Genomic DNA, 25,931 nt, shown 5'->3' with positions numbered 1-25,931 from the left:
TTCTCACTTCTCCCACTGAAATATCTCAAATGCCACTGCTCTTACTCTTACTTACATTTCTGCCATGTCTTCTCCAAAGCAGCATCTGTTGATTCACTCAACAAGCATTTGTTGGATGCATACTGAGTGCCAGGCAAGGGGCTGGGCACAGGCGCTGTGGGCAGGCTCCTTCCCCCACTTCCCTGCCAGTTGGGTATCTGTGAGGGGGTGGGGGTTGCCAGGCACCCAGCCCACCCTTACAGGTCCTGGGGGACCCCAGGGTCCTGTGACCACATGAGTGGATTGCACCAGAACAACCTTCATCCACCTGGACACAGTCTTATTCACAATAACAACTCGCATTTGCATCACTGCTTACATGTTACATAACCCTTTCTTGTCCATTTACTCATTGGATCCTCAGAACAAGCCTGTGAGATGATATGTTACCTCAGTTTTGCTGACGAGGAATCTGAGGTTCAGCAAGGTTAATACTGCCCCTTCCACTTCATCAGTGAAGCCAGGACTAGACCCCAGGTTTCTGGGCCTTTACTGCTGTGTTCTCGTCCACAAAAGGTATCAGCCAGCCTGCTCCCCTCTGATAACCTCTCACTCACCCACATTCCCCGCTAGGAAGGCTGGGGGCATCCTGATCTCACTTTTTGGGGGGTGGGTAATTAGGTTTTTTTCTATTTATTTATTTAGTGGAGGTACTGGGGATTGAACCCAGGACCTTGTGCCTGCTAAGCACATACTATACCACTGAGCTATATCCTTCCCATCTCAAGTCTTCTGCCAAACTGGCCACAGCCATCCCACACTCCCCACCTCCCGGATGTCAATCTCTCTCTAAGCCTGCCCCATCTCTTCCTCTCCCTCCGTCTTCCTCTGAGGTCCTCCAGGAGGGCTTCTGCCAGCTCTGGGGGGCGGGAGACAGGAGAGGGACCAGCAGCGGGAGGAGGGAGGAGGGAAAGATCCCTGCAGGGAGCTCCTCTGGGCCTCAGGGGCCCTAGCCCTTAGCTCTGTCCTGCTCAGCTCCAGGAACGTCAGCAAGGTTGCGCAAAAAGTGAGGAGGAGAAAGATGCCAGTACACAAGGGTGGGGGAAAGGTTAGACACAGGAAGCCGTGGGAGAGCCAGCCTGGTGTGGACCATCTTGATTTCCCCAGACAGACTATCGTCCCCCTGGGGAAACCTGTTGGTGAAGTTCTAAGCAGCTCCTTTAAGAAGGTCCTCCTGAGGTCACCTCAGCTAAGCCCCTACCAGGCAGGCTGTTTTCTCTATTTCTTCCAAGCTGACTGGTTGAACGGGATGAGCCTTTCTGCCAGGGAAACTGAGGTCTGGGGAGCCAGAGGGGACAGTGGGGGGCACCAGGGGCTGACGCTGGGGGTGGGGAAGGGGCTGACCCTGCTGAATCCCAGCTGTGACTCCCACCTCCTTTTTGCCTGGTGTTCAGCGGGGGTGACAGCGATGTCACGGGTGTGGAGTGCCAGCCACATGTTGGGCGCCAAGCAAAACAGCCAGGGCAAGTATATGCATCATCGGTGCCTGGGAAGGAAGGCCACCAGGAGAAGTGAGTCTGGCGGAAAGACTTGAAAGAAGGAAGGGAGGCACCTTGCTCGCTGGGGGCGGGGAAGACAGAATAAAACTCTGCTGAGCTAGGACTGGAGAGAAGGCCCAGGCCGGCGCTGGAAAGGGATGCCCCTCACTCTCCCCTGCTCTGCTTCTCCCAAAGCTTGTAAATGCCCCAGAGATGAGCCAGCCCAGGCCCCGCTACGTGGTAGACAGAGCTGCATACTCCCTCACCCTCTTCGATGATGAGTTTGAGAAGAAGGACCGGACATACCCACTGGGAGAGAAACTTCGCAATGCCTTCAGGTAACGTGGCCCAGAGCCCAGACTCTTCTTTCCTCTCCTTCCCACTAAAATCCTCCTGCACCAGGGGCATGGCTCCTGCATCAGCGTCCCTAAGACAGGACTTGGGGAAGCCTTGGGGAAGTGAGGTTCTGAACCCTGCATTTGAGATCCTACATCTCATCTCTACTGAGACCCCCAAGGAGGACGGGGAGTGGGAGCAGGGACCATCCACAGCTCAGAAGGGTTGTAAGGCATCCCCACCCCCCCTTGGGTGAGGTCTTGCCATATTCTCAGACCAGCTGAGTCTCTCCTGGGTTCTTAAGGGAGCTGGAGAAGAGCTTGCTACCTCCCGCCTCTTCTTCTGTGTCCTGTCTCTTCCTTATCAAGAAAAATCTGAAGCCTCCACCACCTGTGCACTTTGTCCTCTTTCCCTCCTGGGTGCTCCTTCCCTTCCCCAGTCCAGACAACGCCCAGAGGCAGCCCCTGCATTCCTGGGCTCTCCTAAAGTGCCCCTACCAACAGGTGGTCTCACCGGCCCCCGGGCTCGTTCCGCTTTCAGATCCCTGGACCTGGGCTGGGGCGTTGTGAAACCATGCCTATAAAAAGGGGGCTCTGCCAGGTGACCTAAACCCACAGTCTGGCTGCCTGAGGTTATAAGCTTCACCTTCCCCCTTCCCAGACGTCTGGCTGACCTCCCTCAGGCCTCACTGTGGTCTGGCTTACCCATCCTCACTCCCCTGGGGAAAGAGCTGATTCAGTTACCTGGATTCAGGTCAATGGCAATAGCTGAGGTGGAGATGCAGGTGGAACTGGTTCAGGCTGGGGGAATCACCCACTTGAGTCTTCACTGAAAGCCCTGGTCCAACCCTCCCTCTCCTGGGAGGCTCCTTCTCTGCCCGGTTACAGTCAAGACCATGAGTGCCAGTGTCCAGGCACCATTTCCATAGCTGTGCCCCTCGGATGGGTGGGCTCTGCCGGCCTTTGTGTCTAGAGAGTTTAAGTTTGGGTTGTTTCTGTGCTGGAGGGATGAGGGTATCTGCTGTTGTCCTGAAAGGTGAGGATGATGAAAATCATAAAGGGAATTAAAAATTCCCACAAGGCTGGCAGGAGAGCCTTGAACGGTGCCTGACACACAGAAGGTGCTCTGATAGGTATTTGTTTAATGAATGAATGAATGTCTAGAAAGTGAATCCCTCTGTCCATTTCCCGCTTGGCTTCTGGAACCTCTGTCTAAGTGTTTGGCATCTGTTTCCAGCTCTTCTCTTAGGCTTCAGAATGTTTTGCACCAAATATGACAGGCTTGCAAGTAAGGCTGGGCATGTACAAGCCCTCCCGTGGGCTGTTTCTCTTCCCCAAGCCAGCTCTCCACTCACGAGTCCAGTTCCCTGACATGAACAGACCTGATAGTTTCTGAAGGGCAAGTTCTCTCTTAGGACGATGCTTTAAACTAGTCCAAGTCCAACTCCCCATCCACCATCCCAGGGTTGGGAGAGGCAGCTCCCCGCCCTCAAGGAGACCAAGGAGTCAGACGTTGATGGTGATGCTGTTTCACAAAGTGTTGGTTGGGACGGAAAAATCTATGCAGACTTTACAGGGTAGGAAGCATTGACTGTGTCAATTTCAGCTTTGGGTGACATCCAGAGGACCCGGTGTCAGGGAAACTACGGTTGAGCAATAGCAGAGGGCAGCAATTGGTGCCGGGCAGGCAAGGAGGCCTAATCAGAGCAGGCCAGTGAGTCACCTGATGGGCCCTGAGTATTTGAGTTCCCTCATCTGGGAGAAGGAAAGCAAGCTCCTCCCACCCTCTTCCAGTCATCAATCCACCAGTTGTCACCCTTCAGACTGAAGGCCCTTGTTCCTACCGCTCCGGAGCTGCTATGAAAAGACCTCAAGGTGCTCAGCAAACAGCAGAGAAAGCAACTCTCCCCACCCTGTGTTGACCAACGAACAGCTCCCCATTCTTCCCTCTCCTGATGAATTAACGGGGGAAAGAACTCCAGCCTTGGAGTCATTGCACACGAAGGATGGTGCGTCAGCAGAGGCGCACCCTGCAGGAACAACGGAACCTTCCTTTGAGGGGAAGTTCCAAGAAACTGCCCCCACTCAAACTAGTTTCAATTCAGGCCCATTCTTTCTCTTATTCATTCATCCATATCAACAGATATCTACTAAGCACCCCAGTGTAATGCACGAGGTATACAAAGACGAACAGACTTCTCTCCATGGTGGGGTTTATTGCGTAGTGGGAGAGATAGATGGAAAGCAAGAAATCACAGCACAAGGTACACACAATGCTGCAGGAGCCCAGACGAGGCTGCCCGGTGCCTGTGTCCCATCCGGCCAGAGAAAGGCCATCTGAGATGGGGGCTGGACTTGACATCTCGGAAGGCTAGGCCACCCCATAATCCATACCTTTAGCCAAAACTTGTAGACTCCACAGGTGAGCAGCCAGCACTCAGAAGACCTCCAGCTGATGCCCAGGAAGTGGAGATGGCTCTCAAGAGAAAGTCCCTGCCTTTACTTCTCAGCATCCCTGCACACCCCACAGTGTGCCTGCTCACTGACTGTTGAAAGAGTTTGGAATGAATGAGGGAGGGGATGAATGGATGACCAGGAACAGGATGTTATAATCTCTTCCCGACTTGGAGTGTCCAGGCTGTGCAGTGCTGACTAGAAACCTGCCTTCATCCCTTCTAGATGTTCCCCAGCCAAGATCAAAACCACGCTGTTTGGGCTGTTCCCCGTGCTCTCTTGGCTCCCCAAGTACAAGATCAAAGACTACCTCGTCCCGGACCTTCTTGGGGGCCTCAGCGGTGGATCCATCCAGGTCCCACAAGGTGAGGGGATCCCCTCAGCCCAGCTTATTCCTCTCCCCGCCCCTACCCTCTGCGACCTCCATAACCTGACCATGCCCCTGGGCCTTCATCCTCTCTGTCCTGTTCAGGCATGGCATTTGCTCTGCTGGCCAACCTTCCTGCAGTCAACGGCCTCTACTCCTCCTTCTTCCCCCTCCTGACCTATTTCTTCCTGGGGGGCATACGCCAGATGGTGCCAGGTAAGTCCTCTCCCCTCTCAGCAGGCAGGGTGGCCTGGACCACAAGGATGGATGGGTGGGTGGCAAAGAGGATTTGGGTGATTTCCCATCTGCATTGTCCTCTAGTTGGTGCTGGGTGGTCCTGGAGGGACTGTCACTGTGAGTGTCAGTCCCAGGTCTTCTGTGACCTTGAAGAAGCCACTTAGCTTCTGTGAGCTCACTTAGCATTAGCTGTTCAGTCTCCCTCCATGGAATTGTGGGGAAGACTGGGTGGAACAAGATACACCATATGCCATAAAGAGCTCAACAGAGATGAGAAATTACTGTCTAACTCCCAGAGGGGTCCCAGCAGGCCACTTCAGGGACATTTGGAGTCCTCCGGCACTAAGTGAGATGGAGAAAAAGGGCCTGGCCACAAGGTCTATTTTCTGGCTCAGGCTCTGCTTGTATTTCCCAATCCATATCCTCATGTGTCCAAGAAAATAATATTAACAGTTGGGGTGAAAGCACCTTGAAGAGTGTAGATCCTGGTTAGATGTGAGCGGTTGTCGTGCAGGAGAGGAGCCTTGCAGGCATGGGACTCCACCCCCGCAGGGACTGGGAGCCCCTCTCTGGTCTCCATGGGTGTGGTCCAAGCCTCTGACTTTTGCTGGCTGGGTGGGGCACCACAGGTACCTTTGCCGTTATCAGCATGCTGGTGGGTAACATCTGTCTGCAGCTGGCCCCAGAGTCGAAATTCCGGGTCTTCAACTATACCACCAACGAGAGCTACGTGGACACGGCAGCCATGGAGGCGGAGAGGCTTCATGTGTCGGCGACACTAGCCTGCCTGACTGCCATCATCCAGGTGAGGGGCACGGCCTCCATCTGCCACGGCCCCACCTCAGGGAGGCAGCAGCCCACCCTGGCCCTGCCACAGAGTCCCAGTTTTGACATTGAAGCTGCCATTTAGGGCTCTGCTTCCTTCCTCTTTCCCATTCTGAGGCCACAAAAGACCTTGAGAAGTCAGAGTATCTCCTCATCTGCCTCCAGCAGGTGCATAAGACCAGCATCTGCTCTAAGAAAACTGTCCTGAGCTAATGGCTGTCCAGAGGACTCGGGGCCCCTTTCCACTACCCTTTCCAGTGCCCTGCTCTCTGCCAGCACAGTCCTCCAGTTTCTCTAACATCCCTCACCCTGCTCCAGCCTCCTCCGCTCCAAGCCGCAGCATCACCTGCACGATGTAAATTGCCTTTCCACCACATGCAAAGGACTGCCAGGTTTTACGAAGGCACACACAGCTGGACGGAATATCAGAGCAGGAAGCAACCTCCGAGGGCACCTTTCGTTCATTGATTCATTTGATTAATGTTTTTTTGGTTGTTTCACTGTGCCAGGAACTAGGCTAGGCTCTGGGGATAAAAGATAAGAAAGAAAGAGACCCAGTTCTCAAGGAGCTCACAGCCCAGTGAAGGAAGTAGCCAAATCAACATAAATAAATGTGTCGGCAGTGAGATAAGTAACATAATGGAGCTATGTACCAACAGCAGTGGGAACACCAGAGGGAAAGTCAGGGAAGGCCTCTCCTCAAAGACAGGAGGTGGCATACGACCTCAGCCTAAAAGGATGACTAGAGAGGGGAGGGTACAACTCAGTGGTACAGTGTGTGCTTAGCATGCACAAGGTCCTGGGTTCAATCCCCAGTACCTCCACTAAAATAAATAAATAAACCTAATTTCCACCCCCACCAAAAATTTAATAAGTTAAAAAAATTTTTAATTAATTAAAGGATGACTAGAAGTTGACCAATAACCAAATGAACAGGGCACAGAAGGACAGTCCAGGCAGAGAGAACAGCACCCTGAAGCACTGAGGCCTGAGAGAGTGTGAACTGACCAGGGAATAGCAAGACAAGGAGTTTGGTGTGGCCAGAGGGCAGGGGGCCTTTGGGAAATGGGCCAGAGAAGAGGCCAGAAAGGTAGGGGCCAGACAATGAAGTCTGAGGTCCCTTAAGCAGTAGCTTTGGGTCCAGTTGGATCATTCAGACCATGGGGAAGATGATGGGTGGGAGGTGGGTTCGAATCAAAGCAGGGGACCTGTTGGGAGATGATGCGAGGTCCAGGCAAGAGTGATAAGGGCTGAGACCAGGGTGGTGGCCATGGAGATGCAGGGTGGACTTGAGGAACATTTTGCCAAGAGCCAGATGAACAGGGCTTGGTGATTGATCGGGCATGAGAGGTGAGGGAGGATGGCTCCCAAATTTTTAGTTGGCCCACTGGGTGGATGGGGGTGCCACCTACTGAGAGAGGAAACACTGGTGAGTACCAGGTTCATTTTACAGACGAGGAAACTGGAGCCAGCGAGGGTGAAGTGCAAGAGGCCCGGGCCCTGAGGGACTAAAAGTCTGCTGGCAGTAAAAGACAAGGTCACCAAGGGCGCATTTCCCTGGAGCTACTGCCGTCCCAGGGCTGCACAGACCTCTGCCCTGGGTGTGGGTCAGGCAGGTGTGGGAACTGCCGACCTTTCTTGGTCTCCTCCCACCCTTCTCTCCTCTCAGATGGGCCTGGGCTTCGTGCAGTTTGGCTTTGTGGCCATCTACCTCTCCGAGTCCTTCATCCGGGGCTTCATGACGGCCGCCGGCCTGCAGATCCTGATCTCCGTGCTCAAGTACATCTTCGGACTGACCATCCCCCCCTACACGGGCCCAGGGGCCATCGTCCTTGTGAGTCTAGGAACACAGCCCTGAGAACAGAGAGGGGCTCGAGCAGGCACATAAGCGGAGCTGACTGTCTTAAGTTGTGAGCGCCTCTCTATGAGATGTTCTCAAGGGCAGGCCGGGTGACCAGCTGTTCAGAGAGGATTTCGAGGAGTTCCGACTTTGGGAGGGAGGGTCAAACACATCAAACACATGACCTTGAGGTTCTCTGTGGTTAATCCCTGCAGAAAAGGAGAGGTACAGTCTCCATCAGTTCCCCGTTCCAGTGCCTCAACCCTTCCTGCCTGGGAAGTCCTTCCTTATGTCTAATCTCCATCCCTCTCCTTTAGCTTGAACTCCTTCTAGAGAAAGAGGATGGGATCAGCAATGCCCTCCCAGTATGAGCTCCAGACGTGCCCTTTGGGAGACGGTGGTGGAAGGTGGGGCGGGGTGCATGAGCAGGGTCTGGATTTTGCTTTGGTGTGCCTCCCTGAGCGCTGACGACGTCCCTTCACTGAGCCAGAAGCTGGGTGAGGGGTGGTACAGGAGGAAGGGGTGGGAGCCCATGGGTGTGATGCTCTCTCCCCAGACCTTCATTGACATTTGCAAAAACCTCCCCCACACCAACGTCGCCTCGCTCATCTTCGCCCTCATCAGCGGTGTTTTCCTGGTGCTGGTGAAGGAGCTGAATGCCCGCTACAGGCACAAGATCCACTTCCCCATCCCTACAGAGCTGATTGTGGTAAGGACCCCACCTGGGACTGAGGTGTTGGGGCCCAGGCAGGAAAGGCTGTGAAAAAAGGGATCCAGCTCCAGCCAGAGCCCAGGGAGCCCCTCCACCCATCCCCACCCCCTGCTCACTGTCAGCCAGTGTGACAGGAAGTAGGGGTGAATCCACTCCACCCCCCCCCCCCATACAGCCCTGGCTCCCACTCGTCCTGCTCCTCGGGTTGCTCCTCCTTAAGAAGGCAGGGCCATGGGAATAGAGGTCCTCAGAGGAAAAGGAGGCTTTAGAGAGATCCCTGCCCTGGCCCCAACTTAGAGCCAATCCCCATTCTCCACTTTGGGGTTTGCAGGTGGTGGTAGCAACAGCTATTTCCGGAGGCTGCAAGATGCCCAGCAAGTACCAGATGCAGATTGTGGGAGAGATCCAACAGGGGTGAGTCAGGGAAGCCTGGGCCCACCCACATCACACTCCCCACCTAGGCTCAGGGGCTGAGATGAGATGAACTCTATGAAGCCAGCTAATGCTGGCTGTTTCAAGAGCAGGAAGTCTCAACTGCCACACAGACCTCCCAAGTCTCATTCAATGGATGCTGTTAAAGCAAACCCTCTCTGATCAGTCCTTCTCTGGTTCTTCGCCTTGCTCTAATGCATTGGCTTTTTTACCATGTGGAAGGGAAGCTATTAGGATCAACATAATTCATTAAGCATCTGCTCTGTGCCAGGTACCACGCTGGGCCCTGGGTGGGGACAGGCAGTGGTGATGCTGCAGAGTTGGACAGGGTGATGGAGAAAAGGCTTCACAGCACTGGGGGCTGTGGATCTGGGGACGGGTGAGCCTAAAGAGTCCGGACTCTGGATGTGAACAGACGAGGCCCTAACACTTCCTAGCTCTGTGACCTCGGCCAAGTTGTGTTCTCTAAGCCTCTGGTTTTTGCTTTGTCAATGGGAGCGATGGAGCTGCCCTGCAGCATGGTCCTGGGGATTCAGACTGGAAAGGGTCATTCCTGTAAAGGCCATGGCACAGAGTGGGGCCCGGCTGTCCCTGTGGGTTGATGAAGGACTCGGAGCCCTCCCTCTCCTCACACCCTTGGGCCCTGCCTCCTTTCTGGCTCCTTGGCAGGTTCCCCACTCCCGTGTCACCTGCGGTTTCACAGTGGAAGGACATGATTGGCACAGCCTTCTCCGTGGCCATCGTGGGCTATGTCATCAACCTGGCTGTGGGCCGGACCCTGGCCAGCAGGCACGGCTATGACGTGGATTCTAACCAGGTAGGTCCGGCCACCCCCGGCAGGGCTGAGCAGGATGGCCCAGAACCCACGGAGTCCTGGCAAGAGACAGCTTGGGGCTCTGGGTTGAGGTGAGGAAGGCTGCCTGCCCGTGGGGAGGGAAGACTCTAATGCCAAGAGGCTGACTTCTACTTGATTGGGAGTACATGGCTTTATAGCAGTAGGGGCGCTCTTGAGTTCAAGATCAAGCTTGTGTTTGTTCTGGCCTGTACCCTGCATCCCATCCCCCATCCACCCTAGCTTCCAATCCCGCCCCTGTGCCCACAGGAGATGATCGCCCTGGGCTGCAGCAACTTCTTCGGCTCCTTCTTTAAAATCCATGTCATTTGCTGTGCCCTCTCCGTCACTCTGGCTGTGGATGGCGCTGGAGGGAAGTCTCAGGTGAGTGCTGGACCAGTGGAGAAGGGGAGGAGTGGGAGGTGACCAGAGCAATTGCCCCAGAGAGAAGGCCAGCTGCATCTCCGACCTTCCTCTCCCCTCCTTAGTCTCCACCCCACCAAAGGCATCTACTGGAAATAAATCAAGAGGGAGAATTTCACACCTATGCCCTACTCCCAACCCTTTCTCTGAATAGATCTCAAGCCTGTGCGTGTCCCTGGTGGTGATGATCACCATGCTGGTCCTGGGGACCTATCTGTACCCTCTCCCCAAGGTAAGAGCACAGCCCGAGAGCAGAGGCCAGCGAGAGGCTCCAGTAAGACCAAAATCCCTAAGAGCTGTGTGGCACCTTACAGATTACAATGTGTCACACTTTGTCCTAATCACAACCTGTGAAGTAGTCAATTCTCCCCATTTTACAGGTGAGGGAAACTGAGGCTGAGAGAGTCTAGGTGACCTGCCCATGGTGATACAGCTCACAAGTGCCGGGCTGGTCTCAAACTGCAGCCTTCAGACCTCAGAGTCCATGCCCCAGTCAGTGCTGACAAGTGCCTGTGGGTGCCTGGCCAGGAGGGCTCTCGGCATGGGGCCGCTTGGGGATGAGGGAGGAGGGGAAGGGCAAAGATGGGCCCTGTGTCTGTAGCATCTGCACTCCCCAGCCCTAAGATCCGCTGCAAAGATCTGGGGGGTCTGCCAGCGGAGGCGTTCTAGAACTGCAGCTCTGTCCTGCCAGGCTGCAGGGTCAGGCATTTGCAGGATGGGCCGGAGGAAGGGGACACCCCGGGGAACAAGGAGCAATGTTCTGCTTCCCCAGTCTGTGCTAGGAGCCCTGATAGCTGTCAACCTCAAGAACTCCCTCAAGCAACTCGCCGACCCCTACTACCTGTGGAGGAAGAGCAAGCTCGACTGTGTAGGTATTGGGCGACCTCTGGGTACCCATCGTGCCGCTGCCACCTTCTCCAAACCCACAGCCCTGTCAGCTCTTCTATCAATGGTCCCTCCAGTTGGCTGCCCCCTAATTAGCATCGCCGGGTGTTAAGAGCTCAAGTTGCAGAGTGAGACATCTGATTTTCCAATCCTAACTCAACCGTGGCCAATTAGCAAGTCCCTTAACCTCTGAATCTCGACTTCCTCATCTGCGAAATGGGTATTTTATACTCTTCACCCACCAGGGATGCTTATGATATAAGATAAGATAAGGAAAGAACATACCATCTGAACTGTAACTCGGGTTCAATAAAACTTAGCTATGACTATTTTTATGATTTACAGTTCCAAAGAAAGCAAAATGAAATCACTTTAAAATAACAAAAAAGCCTAGAACCTAAAGCCAGCGGACCAGGATCTTGAGCAGGTTAGGTTACCAGACTTCTCTGGAGTTCTGTCTCCTCCTCTGTAGTGGCGGTGATAGCCGCGGCTGAATCACACGCTGGCTCTGAGGATTAAACGAGATCATAGTGGGAAACCGTGTGACCATAAAACACTCAGCAGACATGACTTACTGTTTTGATTACTCACATTCCCAGCACATCTTCCACTAGACAGTAGAAATGAGGCTACCTTGTATTGACGCCACTGCATTATCCCCACTTATGCCCCGCCACAAGCTGTGGAAGGGGATTTACTAACCTCCTTTCAAGATGATGAAACCAAGGCTCAGAGAGGTTAAGTAACTCATCAAAGGCCACAGAAGTCGTAAGTGGTAGAGTCAGGACTGGAACCCCAAGTCTTAGACGGCAAACCTCTGGGCTGTACTGTCTCCTAGGGAAGGAGGCTCGCCTGCATGGTAAGGGAAGGACATTCTTAAATCCAGAGCAGTGACTGGTCCATCTGGGGTCCTCCAGTGAATGAGGAATAGGGGGGAAAATGATGTCCCCATTCCCAGCCCCTAAATCTGCTTTTACCACATCCCAATGACCCCACACTACAACAATAATCCCTGACATTTACGTAGCGCTTTGGGGTCCCCTCTGAGCTTCACAATTCTCTGCAGCAGAGAGGGCAGATTTGTTTCCTTTAGAGGAACCTGGGGGACACTGAAGTACCATAGGAGAGAACAGTCAAAACTGCAGCCAGTCCTGCCCCTCCCCACCCTTAGCCAGGCCCCAGGCCACCAGGCCAGGAAGCACAGCTGAGCGCACGTGTCAGGCACACAGCTGGGTGAAGGGAACTCACGTGTGTTGATCGCTCACTGGGTGCCCATCACTAGGCTAAGAGCTTGCCTTCCTTGACTCCTTAATCCTTTCGTGAAGCTGGTATTACTACTCCCCCTTTGTGGATTTGGCAACTAAGGCTCACATAGCCAGTAAGCAGAAGGAAACTTGGAACCCAGACGTATCTGACCCAAGACGCATACTCTCGTCACCACACCGTGCTGCCTCCCTGTGTGTCCTGGGGTTGCTATTACACTCAGTCTAAGGGAACTGGGCAAGTGTAACCAAAGCGCAAATACATAAAACAGTGCAAAAATGCCATGAAAAGGGAAGGGAGGGCCTGAGGTTGTGCGGGCAGAGAATGGCCTTGGCTGATGCAGGAAGACTTCCCCAAAGGGGCAGTTTTCTCCCCGGGCCTGCTCTGACATCTCTTTCCCCGCAGTGCATCTGGGTGGTGAGCTTCCTCTCTGCCTTCTTCCTGAGCCTGCCGTATGGTGTAGCGGTGGGCGTCGCCTTCTCCGTCCTGGTTGTGGTCTTCCAGACCCAGTTGTAAGTAACAGCCCCTCCCACCAAGGCCCAGCAGTGGGGCCCCTGGGCTCCCATGCTGAGGCCAGGCCCAGCCCTCTGCGCCCTGCCGCCTTCTGGGCCTGGCACTGGAAGGAGAGCCGAGTCCAGCCAGGACTCTCACAGGCTGGGCTGTGTGACTCCCTGTATCCTGAAAACTCAGAAGAAGCCATCATGGTTTCAGAGGGCTGGGGGCCCAGAGAAAGTAGGGGACGACCTGGGTGAGCCTCAGTGTCCTTCCAAGGGCACTGCCAGCTCCCAGACTAAATGGGACCCCACCCCAAGGGAATACCAGGCCAGAGGACAGCTGTGCCCTTCTTATAAAAACATTAAGTAGAACAGACAAGGGGGTCCAGGCCAGGGCAGGAAGGATGCTGAATGTTAGGGAAACCCTGTCTTCTCTTCTTGAGAACTCAGAACCAGGATGTGATGACTTCAAGGCCACTTAAGCTTGTCACCTTGTGTAACCCACCCCTTCTCCCCCGCAAGCCCCAGTCTGGGAGCTATGTCAAGGAGTTGTCTGTCATCCCTCTAATAATAGCCCAGCCACAGGCCACCAGTCACGTGTCTCCAGTGCAGAAAGACAAACACCAGTTCAGAGTGAGGAAGGGACCCTCTGCCCTGCCTCTGACCAGCCCCCAAGCCCCTGCCCCAGCATCACTCCCGGCCCATCCACTAATAGCCTTCTCTTGTATTTTTCTTTTCCTTCTTCATCTAGTCGAAATGGCTATGCTTTGGCCCAAATCACGGACACTGACATTTATGTGAACCCCAAGACCTATATTAAGGTGCGTAATCCAAGCTTATGACCCTTCTCTTTTGCCCTACCCACCCCCCCAATAAACGAGGGCTTTTAAAGAAAGCCAATAAAGACATTGCTGCTCCCTGAGCTGAGTGTCCCTGTTACAGGCCCAGGAAGTCCAGGGGGTTAAGATCGTCACTTACTGCTCCCCACTCTATTTTGCCAACTCGGAAATCTTCAGGCAGAAGGTCATTGCCAAGGTAAGGCTCAGTCCTCTGGTGAACAGAGGGGCTGGACAGATTGTGCCCAGAAGATGCAAGAAAGGAAGCTGGGAGCCAAGAGCAGGCCACCTCCAAAGAGCGTGGAGGTCAAGGCTGCTCTGGGCTCTCTCCCTACAGACGGGTGTGGATCCCCAGAAGGTACTGCTGGCCAAGCAAAAATACCTCAGGAAGCAGGAGAAGGGGAAAATCATGCCCAAACAACAGAGGAAGTCTCTGTTTATGAAAACCAAGGTGAGCTGAGGCTAGGAAGAGCCCATGCCCTCTGCCCGGCCCTCTCTGGTCTTGTCACCTGGTGTCCCACCTCCCAGCATGCTTCAAGGCAAAGACATCAGGTCTCTGTGGCCATTGCCTGGTGGGTATCCCCTCCTTGGGGGAGAGGTTGCCAGCCCCTGGGGTAACTGCTGGACTCCCATGGCCCCTCATTTTCTGGCTAAGATAGGATATGCCCATGGACTTATGAACAGCTTCAGATGGGGAGCAGCAGTGATTTTCTGGGGTACCCAACCAGCCAACCTGGAGCTAGCAAAGCAGATGTTGGTGTGGGAGTTCTGGAGAGAAGGCGGCAGATACGGATAAATGCAGAAAGGAGCTCAGTCATTCCCAAGGGGCCTCCTCTCAGAGCAGACTGGGCTGAGGCTTCAGTGCCTCTCCTGGAAGAGTCTTCCAACTTTGCCTGGGTGTGAGAAACCAAATGTGCAGGGGCTTTGGGAGACGCTGGTCCTAAGGGGTTTTTGGGGCTTGTGTTCACCACCACCAAGTTCAGTGACACACCTCCACTTTTACGCTCTTTGCCTCGGCCTCAGCTACAGCCAAGTCTGGTTGATTCTGATGATCCCTGACTCTGCCCCCTACTCCCACCCTTCAGACTGTCTCCCTGCAGGAGCTTCAGCAGGACTTTGAGAACCCCTCCCCCACGGACCCCAACAACAACCAGACGCCTGCTAATGGTGCCAGCGTGTCCTACATCACCTTCAGCCCTGACAGCGCCACAGCTGCCAGCTGTGAGCCACCAGCCCCTGCTGAGACCCCCACTGAGCCCAGTGACATGCTGGCCAGCGTCCCACCCTTTGTCACCTTCCACACCCTCATCCTCGACATGAGTGGGGTCAGCTTTGTGGACTTGATGGGCATCAAAGCCCTGGCCAAGGTGAGGCCCTCGGGCAGAGGGAGCGCCAGCCCACCTGCACCTGGGCACCTGCACCCCTCCTGTCCCACACCCCCTTTCTTGGGAGGCCTCATTTCAACCAGCTGAGCAAGAAAGCTCGCCAAGGAGGCTAACAGCTCCTAAGATCCCTTTCCTCAAGAGGCCACCAGGACAGGATGCTCTTGGCAGAGCCACCCCTGCAGCCCATGACAGTGAGGGCCTGGGAGAGGTACCAGAGCTCCAGCCCTGCTGGGCCACCCTGTCCTAGCATCTTTCCAGCAGAGGCCATTGCAAGTTCCCTCTCAGGCCACCCCAGGGTCCTCTGAGTAGAGTTCAGCTTGGCCCTGGTTCATAGTCTGCTGCTCCTTCACACACTCACCCAGACACTCTAGCATCAGCTGGTACCGGCCAACCAAGGAAAGAACAAGAAATATTATCAGGGCCCTGCATCCTTAGGCCAAACAGGCAGCCTATGGGACACCTTAAATAAATGAACACATCTGATAACTTCTCAGCAGCCACCTCCAATGGCAAGGAATCAGCAAACCTCAGAGATGGCCCAGAGAGAGGCAATCAGGGGAACTGAGGGGTACAGAGAGCACACAGGCTGATGTCACCATCAGCCAGGTGCACAGAAGGCTCCAAGCCAGCCATGGGCTCAGTCTGCTTCGCTGGCCTGGACCTGGCGTCCAGGCAGGCGAAGCACTAGCCTCTCTGGGCCTCGGTCCTTCCCTGAAGCTTCTGCCTAAAGCCACGAAGTCTGGAAAGAGGTAGAGTCTGGGATTTTAAGCCACTAAAAGAAAAGGCCTGGCCCCATAAGAAGGGGCCATGGGGACTTTAAGTGGCCGTCCCGTTGGCAAAGGGCCACGTCCGCCCCGCTGTGCAAAGCAGCGGGCCGGCACTCCAGGGACAAGTGGTGCGCTCTGTGGCTATTTTTATCCAGGGCTCTCGGGGCTGCTTGTTTGTTTGCTTCCCCTCGGAAGTGCATTTTGTGAATCACTTTTGAGACCCACTCAGAACATTCCTTTCCTTTTGTCTCCTACCCCAACACCCTCCCCGACTCCCCTAGCTGAGCGCCACCTTCGGGAAGATCGGTGTGAAGGTCTTCTTGGTGAACGTTCATGGTAAGAGGACAAGCTGAGGGGACTGGAGGGCTGGGGAGGTGATGGGGTGAGCACAGGTTGGTGGGACGCTGGATAGTGAGGGGGCTGGAAATAAGAGCATCCAAGTGCTCCCCCAAACTACTGCCTGCTCATGAAAGCTTCAGACACAAGTCAGGAGAGACTGCGGCCAGGTTACATAGACATCCTAGGGGTCTCAACAACAGCGTTGGAGATCGTGGAGTTAAGAATGGACAACTAGGGGGTGTGTGTCTGTGTGTGTGTGTGTGTCTGTGTGGCGGGGGAGAGGAAATTAAGCTTATTTATTTATTTTTAATGGAGGTGCTGGGGGATTGAACCCAGGACCTCATCCATGCTAAGCATGTGCTCTACCACTGAGCTATACCCTGGTCCCACAATTAGGATTTTCACTTGCTCCATCACTAATTTGCCATGTATCCTTGGTCAAGTCACTTTATCTGTCCAGGGATCAATTGCCACCTATGTAAAATGAGGTTGAATTTGGGAATCTTCGAATCCAAAAGTCCATGAATAAGCATAAAGCACACACATACTATAACTATTGCAGGAAGAGGCAGATAGACATTTTTATATGCACACCATCTCCAAGAGGCACCCATACACAGCCCCAAGGAGGTGTCCGCGTCGCAGCGGACTGTCACCTCGTTAGCGTGCGTGTGGAGTGCAGGGACGTGGACACACAAACACACAAGGGAGTGGGAAGGCGCACACACACACACACACCCGGCTGCCCGCAGAGGGCCAGCCCCTTCCTGCAGGCCCAGCTACCCAGCTTCAGCACTGACTGAGCACGGCCCGGGCTCCGTGCAGGCTGCCCTCAGGGAGAGTCTGTGCTGGCGGTGACCTGTTCTGCATGTGCTCCAGAGTTAGAGTCAGAAGATGCTGCCCACCCTCACTGAACCCTCCTCAGGAAATCATCTCCAGGATTTGGTGGGAGTAAAGGCTCTGTGCCACACATTGGACATTGTGGGACAGTTCTAGGTAAACAAGAGGAAAGACAGCCTCTCAAGGGGCAGAACTGGGGGTCGTTTTAGCCTTTCCCTCTGCAATCACCACAAAGTACGGAATCCCTGAATCAAACTGCTTCCTTCTTGCCCTGGGTTGAAGGTTCAGCATCCTCGAGCTCACATTGCCCTCTGCTGTCCAGAACTGATACTGCAAGGCCAATGCCAAGGCCGTAGGACATAGCAAGAGCACAACCGTCAGGGATCTTATCTCCTTCCCTCTCACCATCTCCCCCACCCCCAACTCCAGTCCACCGTGGTGTGACCTTTGAAGGTGATATTTCCTCCTTCCAGCCCAGGTGTACAATGACATTAGCCACGGAGGTGTCTTTGAAGATGGGTGTCTAGAGCGCAACCACGTCTTTCCCAGCATACACGATGCGGTCCTCTTTGCCCAGGCAAAGACCAGCAACGTGGCCCCAGGACATGACTTCCAAGGGGTAAGATGCCTGAACCTGGGGAGCCCTCAGCCCTAGGGCACTGAAATAGCAGGACAGGGTGTAGGGGGAACAATCAGAAAGAACATAGGAAACAGTTTGGGTTCCAAAACCAATTCTGTCATTTAACTTTCCTGAATCTAATTTTTTTTATCTGTGGAATGGGTACCCTAAAGTAACACAGCTACCGCACTGAAGTGTTCTTTTGTTTTTGTTTTAGGATTAACTGATAATTATATCTTTTATGTCACTTGAAAGAGCTTTGTCTATTGTAAAATCCCTGATTATGGAATCTATTGTAAAATCCTTTATTATGAGATAATTTCCAGATCACACAAATACCCAGAGCATAGTAGGTTATGCCTGGTGTCCTGGCATTTCTCCCCCTCCTGCTCCTTCACCCTTTCTCGAAGGGGTTTTGGGGAAGGGAGGGGAGTAAGCCTGCCCATTTTAATTTAGCAGAGCTTGGAGATTTCAGGCTAGTGATGGATGAAGAGTATGGATCAGAGTTTTGTGTCAGATTCTTGACATTTAATTTACTATCTCAGTAAGTGGTATGCAAATGAGCTACAAATCACATTGTCTACAAATAACACTCCAGAAGGTGGGGAGGCAGAGAAAGCCCATCCCACTGGGGTCCCTGCCCAGGGCTCCCCAGCCAATCCCACCACCCAGGCTCCCCTCCCAGCTCATGCTGCCCTTGGCCTCCCAAGACTCTGTGCCGCAGCTCATGATAAAAGCCTCTCCTGCCCTCTGTGGGTCGTAAGAAAGGCTTTTCTGGCCCTAGAGCAACCATTTGCTCTTTGCTTTAAAAGACCGAGCAAGGTGAAGCCATCTGTTCTAAGCACTGAATGCCTGCCCAGGGAGACACGGGGCCTGGCGCCCGCCCACAGCCCACAGAGGGAAACTGGGGGAGCCACCGCCTTTCTGGCCTCATGCACCCTGTCACCAGAGCAAAGGGAGTATCTGGAAGAATCTTCATCATCTGGCATTGCATAAATAATGTCCAGTTAATACTGTCTATATATTCTTTAAACTGTATATTGTATGTATTATATATTTACATATTACAGACTATTTTCACATATATATATGAATTATATACACACAGTTTTCAACAGCATGATGAGGTAGAAAGCCAGCAAAGTGAGTTTGATGGTCCTACTTTTACAGATGAGGAAAGAACTTCCCAGAGAAGGGAAATGGAGCCCCCAGGTCAGGCAGCTAGCCAATCACCCTTGTAAGCTCAGTAAACCTTCCCTGCCTCTGAAATGCCCATGGAGGAAGCAGACCCTGATGCACCCCTGTCTGGTGTGAGGACGAAAACCACAGCTGTGCTGAATTTTGTGAGGCAAATGAGGGAGGAGAGGGAAGGGGCAGGAGGGCGAGTTATGAGTCAGAACACACAGTGCCCCCTCCCCGCCCCCAGCCTGCCCTTGATGCCAATCTGTCATTCCGTTACTGGAGCTCATTCTGCACTGGTTTCCCCCTTCCAGCCTCCAGTGGACCCTGAGCTGTCATTGTATGATTCAAAGGATGACGTCCCCAGCTACTGGGACTTAGAGCAGGTAAGCTAGTGGGGTGGGGGGTCAGGATGGGAAGGAAGGAGACCCTCTCAAACCCGAAGTGTTGGCTGGGCTCTCTCACCTCCAAGCCAGAGCGGTCACCTTGAAGGCAACAACGTTTCTTTCTCATCGTTCTTTTAATAGCAGATCTTAATTCTTCTCACTCCCTGCAAGGCATCGTGGGGGAAGGGAGAGTCACTGGACCAAGTCCTAGGGAGCTAATATCTATTCTTAACTTTCCAACACAGCAGCCACGTGACCTTGAGCAAGTCACGTAACATCACAGCCCAGTTTTTATCTTTGTCAAATAAGGGAAATATGCGTAATACCTGTCCTGTCTACCTAACAAGATTAGTGGGGGATTCTTTTGTTCTTTCGTTAATTCAACTGGTATTTACAGAGTGCCCACTACTTGCCTGACACTCCTCCAGGGTGGGCACACAGCAGTAAACAAAACAAAGATCCCTGCCCTTAGCAAACTTAAATTCGGGTAGGGTCAGATGAATTCTAGGGGTGCAAATTCAAGGGATACAAATATTACTGCAAGTGGACAGGCCTTAAAAACTAAGAATGGAGCCATGGAGGGTATAGCTCAGAGGCAGAGCGCGTGATAAGCATGCACGATGTCCTGGGTTCAATCCCCAGTCCCTCCATTAAGAAAACATAAACCTAATTACCTCTCCCCACCAAAAAGAAATAACCAAAAAAAAAAAAAAAAGAAAAGAAAAGAAAGAAAAGATATAGCTTTAAAATAAAAAGAACTGATAGCTATGCAGATGTGAAGTGTTAACTTCACATAGAATCCTGTGATCTTGACATGAAAAGTAGCCTCACTCGATGCCCTGAATTCAGAGAAATCGGGTGACCAGGTTTAGGGAAAGCTGGCTTTGAGTCTGTTAGAAATAACACCCCACTTTGTGCCTCTTGCCATTCTTTTTGAGCATGAATTCCAGGGTCCTCTGAACATGTCTCTGCAAGTACGGGTGGCATGCGAGAGGCATTAGAAAGTAGAGCCGGGGCCACAAACACTCAGCACTGATTTCTGTCCCCCCGTGGAATCTCCAGCACCTTCCAAAAAACCTGGATAGGACCAAAATAGCTTATCAGAGCAAGAGAGGACTTCAGAGCTTGTCTGAGCTCAACCCTCATTTTACCTAATGAAGCGAAGCTTAAAAGGAGGGATCGACCTGTGCAGGTCACACAGCACTCCTAGGGTGATTCAGAATTAGATCCGAAGCATCTTCTCTTGTTCCTTCTGTACCAGCTCATCTCTGAGGCTGACCTTGCCTCTCCGCGGTTCGCATACACACGCACACACACTCATACACGTTCCCCCATGGTGCCTCTTTCTGGCCCGGGACTCGGCCACCTGGTGATCGCAACCACTCTGAACACACTGGATCTAATGCTCTCTCCCCCTCCCCTTTCCTCCCTGTGGCCCTGCAGGAGATGTTCGGGAGCATGTTTCACGCAGAGACTCTGACCGCCCTGTGAGGGCACAGCCGGTTCCGTGCTGCCTCCAGAGCGCCTGGCACCTGGGGCCCCCATGAAGGATGAGCCTGGGATCACAGGGAGTGGCGGGTAGAGGAAAACGCCTCCACCAGGACTCCAGTACCTCTCCATCCTCCTCCTCATCCTCTCCCATCCCCCCACCTCCCTCCTGACATCTGCAGCAGGGAGAGCCACCTCTTCACCCTTCTGCTGATCCTCAGGGCCCCAGCCAGCAACGAGCAAGCCTCCTGCTCACTCCCCCACACCCACCCGCACCCTGTCCGTGGCAGCTGATGGGACTCCCGACTGTCGGCCTTTGAGAGTGAGCCAAGAACAGAGGGGAAACCATGTGCGGACACAGGGTGCAAGCTTCAAAATTATCCTGGGGCCAGCGTGACTTGGTGTCAGATGATGTCAAGCTGTCACAGGACACAGGGATGAACTAGCTTAGGACTCTGTGACTTGCCCCCGCCAGCTGCCTCAAGTCTGTCCTTGGTGGCTCTGCACCCCTAGGACCATGTTCTCCCACAAGGCAGGGATCTCTGTCTTGGTGACTATGTCCCCTTCCTCTTCATCTCAAGGCTGTAAGAACCTCCACTGCTATTTAGCACATCAGACTCTGGCCTGGGGAGTGGCCACCAGAGCTACCTCCCCAGGGGCAGCCCACCAAGTAGCTGCCCCAGCCTCCTGAAGTGTGACCATGCCCCCTGCTCTCAGGGGCTGTTCCCTTCCACTTGAGACTGGGTGGGAACCCAAAAGGGACAGCGGGGTAGCTGGCAGAATCCTCTGGCAACCTAGCAACAGATACCAGTTCTTCGGCACAAAAGCTTTCGGGAATCCCTCTTTGTACCGGAGACACGAGAGGGAAGGGGTGCTAGTGTCAACCCAGGGCAGACTGGTGGGACCTGGGCCCTGACAGTCCCCCTCACCTCAGACATGCCTCCCCGACTTGGGAAATCTGCCTTGTTCTCTTCGTTTGGCAAAGAGCCAATGATTTTAACTCTCCCTTATCAGCTTGGGGCCTGAATCGTTCACCCAGGTGAGGGAGGCTGCCCCTCCCCACCCCAAGGTCACACCCCAGCAGAGAACAGGACGAGGAGTAGGGCTGGTTCAGACTAAGTCTTCCTCCACAGGCATCCCTTCACAAACTTGAGAACTGAGGCCATCTTCTCCTAGGGAAGATGAGAAGAGGGATTAAGTTCTCCATATATATAAGAAGGTAGAGGCACCCCACTGTTGACTTGAAAATAAACAGGCCCCACGTGCGAGTGTTTGGGAAATTCTCCATGGACATGCACAGAAAACTTTTTGGCCTCTCCCCACCGCTTCTCCCAAGCTCTTTCAGTGTAATGACCCCTGCCTCACAGGTCAGGCTGGCCCAGCCTGGAAAAACGTCCGAATTCCCAACTTCAGCCTGACCTGCATTGTGTGGTCTGCGTATGTTGAGTGAAGCGCTCAGCAAGCAAGTCTTCTTAGAGTTAAAGGAGGGGGTGCTGTCGAAAAGCCAACAGATTCTTGGCTTAAAAGCGTTGCTTCTCTGAGAATTCATTATGCCATCTGGCTGCCAATTGAACTCAAAACTTGGAAGGCCGAAGACAATGTTATCTGGGGTTCACCGTGCCCAGCACCCGAAGTGCCAAATTTCAAGAGGACAAGAACCTTAGCCAATGAAAACTCACCGTCCCCTACTCCACCTCCTGCAAAGTCCAGCTCAGGCCCAAGAGATGGGGGAAGGTCACAGAGCCTCAGGACATCCCAAGTCAGAGGTGCCCTTTGAACCAAATGTCCAGAACCCCTGAGGACTTGGGGAAGTGACCGTTAACACCCAGGCCAGCTCCAGACCTAAAAGGGATTTCTGACTCCCGGTGGCCTGGAAATGGGGCTCAAGGAGAGATCCTGCAGTAAGTGCAAGGGTGTAAGTATTCACAGAGCCCACGGTGGAGGTAAGCTTGGAAACACTGGGGTGGACGAAGACCGTGAAGAAACGTCACTGTTGGAATACTTTGGAAAGAACACAGATTCACACAGACCACTCACTGGACCTGACCTAGGCAGGAAAGGAAGGCAAGGCAGTGAAACAATCCAGAATTTCAATACTTTTAAATGTTCTTAGTGATACTGACCTGTGATGATGTGGTTCCGGGGGAGACCGGGACTCTTGAGATGTTTGTGTAATTTATTTAATTTAAACGTCATTCTCCTTTTGTTCATTTTGCTAATAAAGTGGTTTTGAAATGTGAACAAATGCATGTGTTTGGGTGGTTTTATAGAGAGGCAAATCCAGTCACGTCCGGGAAAACATGGCCTTGCTTTGCCCTGTGCAGGGGGCAGGCAACTTCTCCATGAGTCTCCCAGCTCCTCTCCAGCTTCTGGTTTTCCACTCCTGGGAATGAATAACCCTTCACGATCCAGCCGAAGAGCAGAGATTGGATCCAGAAGACTGAACTAAAGCATCCTTATACTCAGGACCAATTCCCAGAGCCAGCTCTGTGATGTCTGTGGCCATCAGGGAAGATGAATTTCCACCATCTCTTCTGTATACATTTCGCATGCTAATCCTTCAACGTTCATGGGATGTTTGTCAAGGGCTATTCCCACCCATACTCAGCAAAGCTTTCAGCACCCTTGGTTTGGGGGAGCACACGATCTAATCCCCCATTTCCCTCCTCTGTTTATGAGACCATGCAAGGAGCGTAAAGCCAAAGGACTCAGGTGTCCGACGAGCTAGGTAGATTCTCAATTTTGTTTGCTGACTGTATGAAACGGGAGGAAATAAGAGGAATCACAGAAAAAGAACAAAGGCATGAAGGAGATAAATATGATGAAGTGGAAAGAGATGGAGGACTAGAAATAAGACAAAGCAGAGGCGGAAGGAAGATCAGAGGGATAGATGCGTGGAGACAAAGAGGTCAGGAAAGCTAGGAAAGACAGAAACAGGTGGAGGAGGAGGAGGAGGAGGATACACTGCAGAGAACTGAGAAAAGTCAGTTCCAAAGTGATATCTATGAAAATAAACTAATCTTGCTTTAGCCTGCTCTTTGACTATCCTGTAAGATCTGACTAAATTAGCAATTATCATCCCTCCGTTTTGAATTTTATATATGTGTGTATATATATGTGTGTGTATATATATATGTGTGTGTATATATACATACATATATAAAAATTGATGCTATCTTAGCTTGAACCCCTTCTCCCCAGGAAACAGAACATGAGACATGAGCTTGCCTATGGGTATTTGGGAGGTGACCCCAGGGAGCAGGAGTGAAAGGCAGAAAGAATGAAACAGGCAGGGAGGGAAAACCAACCAAAAAATGAGTTACTGAGGTTGCCACTGCAGAGGGCAGCTGGGGCTCCACCCTCCTGGGACCTCCCAGGAGCCCGGTGAAGTGCATCTCCAAACTGTCCTAGAGAAATAATTACCCATCATTTCCATCTTCTATTGGTCAAGGGTGATCCCTTGGGTATTAACGCTCCAACAATTATAGTTTGCACCGATGTGAGCACAGAGCAGTCCCCAAAGGGCATCAAGGAAGTCTCCTGGGGCAGGAAGGAAGAGGTATGCTTGTCTCCAGGGAGGGGCCAGCTGGTAAGACTGCCCGAACTGTCACCCCAAAAGAGGCTTCACAGGAGAGTTTGGCGTGGCACATGGCGGCATCTAAATCAGATGCATTTCCTTAACTTCTCATCTTTAAATCCCATTTTTACCTTTAATTGTAAGACTACAAGATGGCTGTGGCTGTTTTAAGTCTTTAGGGGAGTAATGTCAAAACAGCTATAAAATGTTAACTGCATGTATTGTGGTGATCATTTTTACAATATATACAAATATCAAACCATTGTGTTGTACACTGCAAACTAACATAATGTTGTATGTCAATTATTTCTCTATTTTTTTAATTCTATAAGATGATTGATCATCCCCCATTCTACAGTGGAATGGGGTAATTTAAGACTGTGTATTCCTAAACATGGTGTCTAATGCAATTCCTTACTAAGCGGAACCAAGGCCCTTCTGAGAAAGGGCTGGTTCCAGGGCCAGGGTAGGACAGGCACAAAATGAGTCAGAAACAACTTTTTATGCCAGAAAACAAGGAATCTTTTTTTTAATTATGGAGGCATATCACAAGGACACAGGAATCAGATTCAAGCAACTTCTACTAGCCAAATATAGGATAATTTGGGCACCAAAATAAATACAATGATGCATTTTAAACCACTGAAGATAAGAACTGAGTCTATACCATATACCAGTGATGTAGCCATAGATAGACAGGTAGATAGATAGATAGATAGATAGATAGATAGATAGATAGATAGATAGATAGATAGATAGATAGATTATAGATAATTATGGAGGATTTGTAGAATTTTTAAATATCTGATAGGGTTAGTCCCCACCTATAACATTTTTATGATACAGTTTTCTTATTCAAAGATACGGTATCCCTTTCCATTTAAATCTCCTTTTAATAATCTAAAAAGTATTTTCTCAGATAGATCTTACACATTTCTCATGTCTATTCCTAGTTATATTTTTCTTCTTTATCATCTTTCCCGTTACAAATGGAATTTTTTCCTGTATCTTCTAACTGGTTGTTGTTTGCATAGATCAAAGTTATTGCTTTCTGTATATTAATTTTATACCAAGATTACCTGCTGAATTCTTTTACAACACTAATAGTTTTGTAGTAGTTTGGCAGTTTATTATTTCAAGTTTGCCGGATACACATCCTATGTCTGCACATAAATATAATTGTACTTCCTTTCCAATTTTGTATACCTTAATCTCATTCTCTTGTTTACTTGTCTTGACAAATACCTGCAAAATAATATTAAACAATAGTGATAGTAGGCATTCTTTTCTTGTCCCTGATTTTAACGCTAATATTTCTACTTTTTTCTCATTAAACATGATTCTGGAGGGGAAGATATAGCTCAGTGGTAGAGTCTGTGCTTAGCATTCACAGTGTCCTGGGTTCAATCCCCAGTTCCTCCATCATAAATAAACAAACAAACAAACAAACCTAATTACCTCCTTCCTCAAAAAAGTAGGGAAAAAATCATAATTCTTGCTTTAGCATTGGAATGTATATTTTATCATTTCAAGACTTTTATCACATATTGATTTAGGGCATTCAATGTCTGGTATGACATTATGAGGCGTTACACTGGCCAGCTCTCCAGTGAAACTGTTGACTATTTTCTTAAAAATGTAAGCCTCTAGAAATGATCCTAAGGGCAAACAGCAAATGAAGAAATATTTGTTCAAGAAATAGCTATTTGAAGAATATAGATAAAAGATATTAGAAGAAAACATAGAATAAATTTTCATGACCTTGGATTTGGCAAAACATTCTTAGATATGACACCAATGCCTGAGCAAGAGAAGAAAAAATAGGTAAATTGAACTCATCACAGTTAAAAACTTTTGTGCTTCAAAGGGGACCATAAGAAAGTAAAAAGACAACCTACA

The 25,931-nt window shown here is 51.5% G+C and overlaps 1 protein-coding gene across 1 annotated transcript; it reads left to right on the top strand.

Annotated features, from left to right (window-relative positions):
• Window positions 1–1,730: 1,730 nt before the first annotated feature.
• On the top strand, window positions 1,731–20,711 carry SLC26A9 (solute carrier family 26 member 9). Its single transcript, XM_010991353.3, has 20 exons — window positions 1,731–1,855; window positions 4,532–4,671; window positions 4,779–4,889; window positions 5,540–5,715; window positions 7,405–7,569; window positions 8,132–8,284; window positions 8,619–8,701; window positions 9,389–9,536; window positions 9,822–9,935; window positions 10,129–10,206; window positions 10,747–10,842; window positions 12,528–12,634; window positions 13,368–13,437; window positions 13,559–13,651; window positions 13,790–13,903; window positions 14,538–14,819; window positions 15,886–15,940; window positions 17,257–17,402; window positions 18,896–18,967; window positions 20,411–20,711. Exons 1-20 carry the CDS (start codon window positions 1,731–1,733, stop codon window positions 20,456–20,458), a joined length of 2,376 nt encoding a protein of 791 aa, XP_010989655.2. The 3' UTR covers window positions 20,459–20,711.
• The last annotated feature ends 5,220 nt before the right edge of the window (window positions 20,712–25,931 follow it).

This window comes from Camelus dromedarius, chromosome 21 (genome assembly GCF_036321535.1).
Source record: "Camelus dromedarius isolate mCamDro1 chromosome 21, mCamDro1.pat, whole genome shotgun sequence".
Taxonomy (NCBI): domain Eukaryota; kingdom Metazoa; phylum Chordata; class Mammalia; order Artiodactyla; family Camelidae; genus Camelus; species Camelus dromedarius.
The sequence above is the reverse complement of the archived record's forward strand: the minus strand, read 5'-3'. Positions and strand labels throughout refer to the sequence as shown.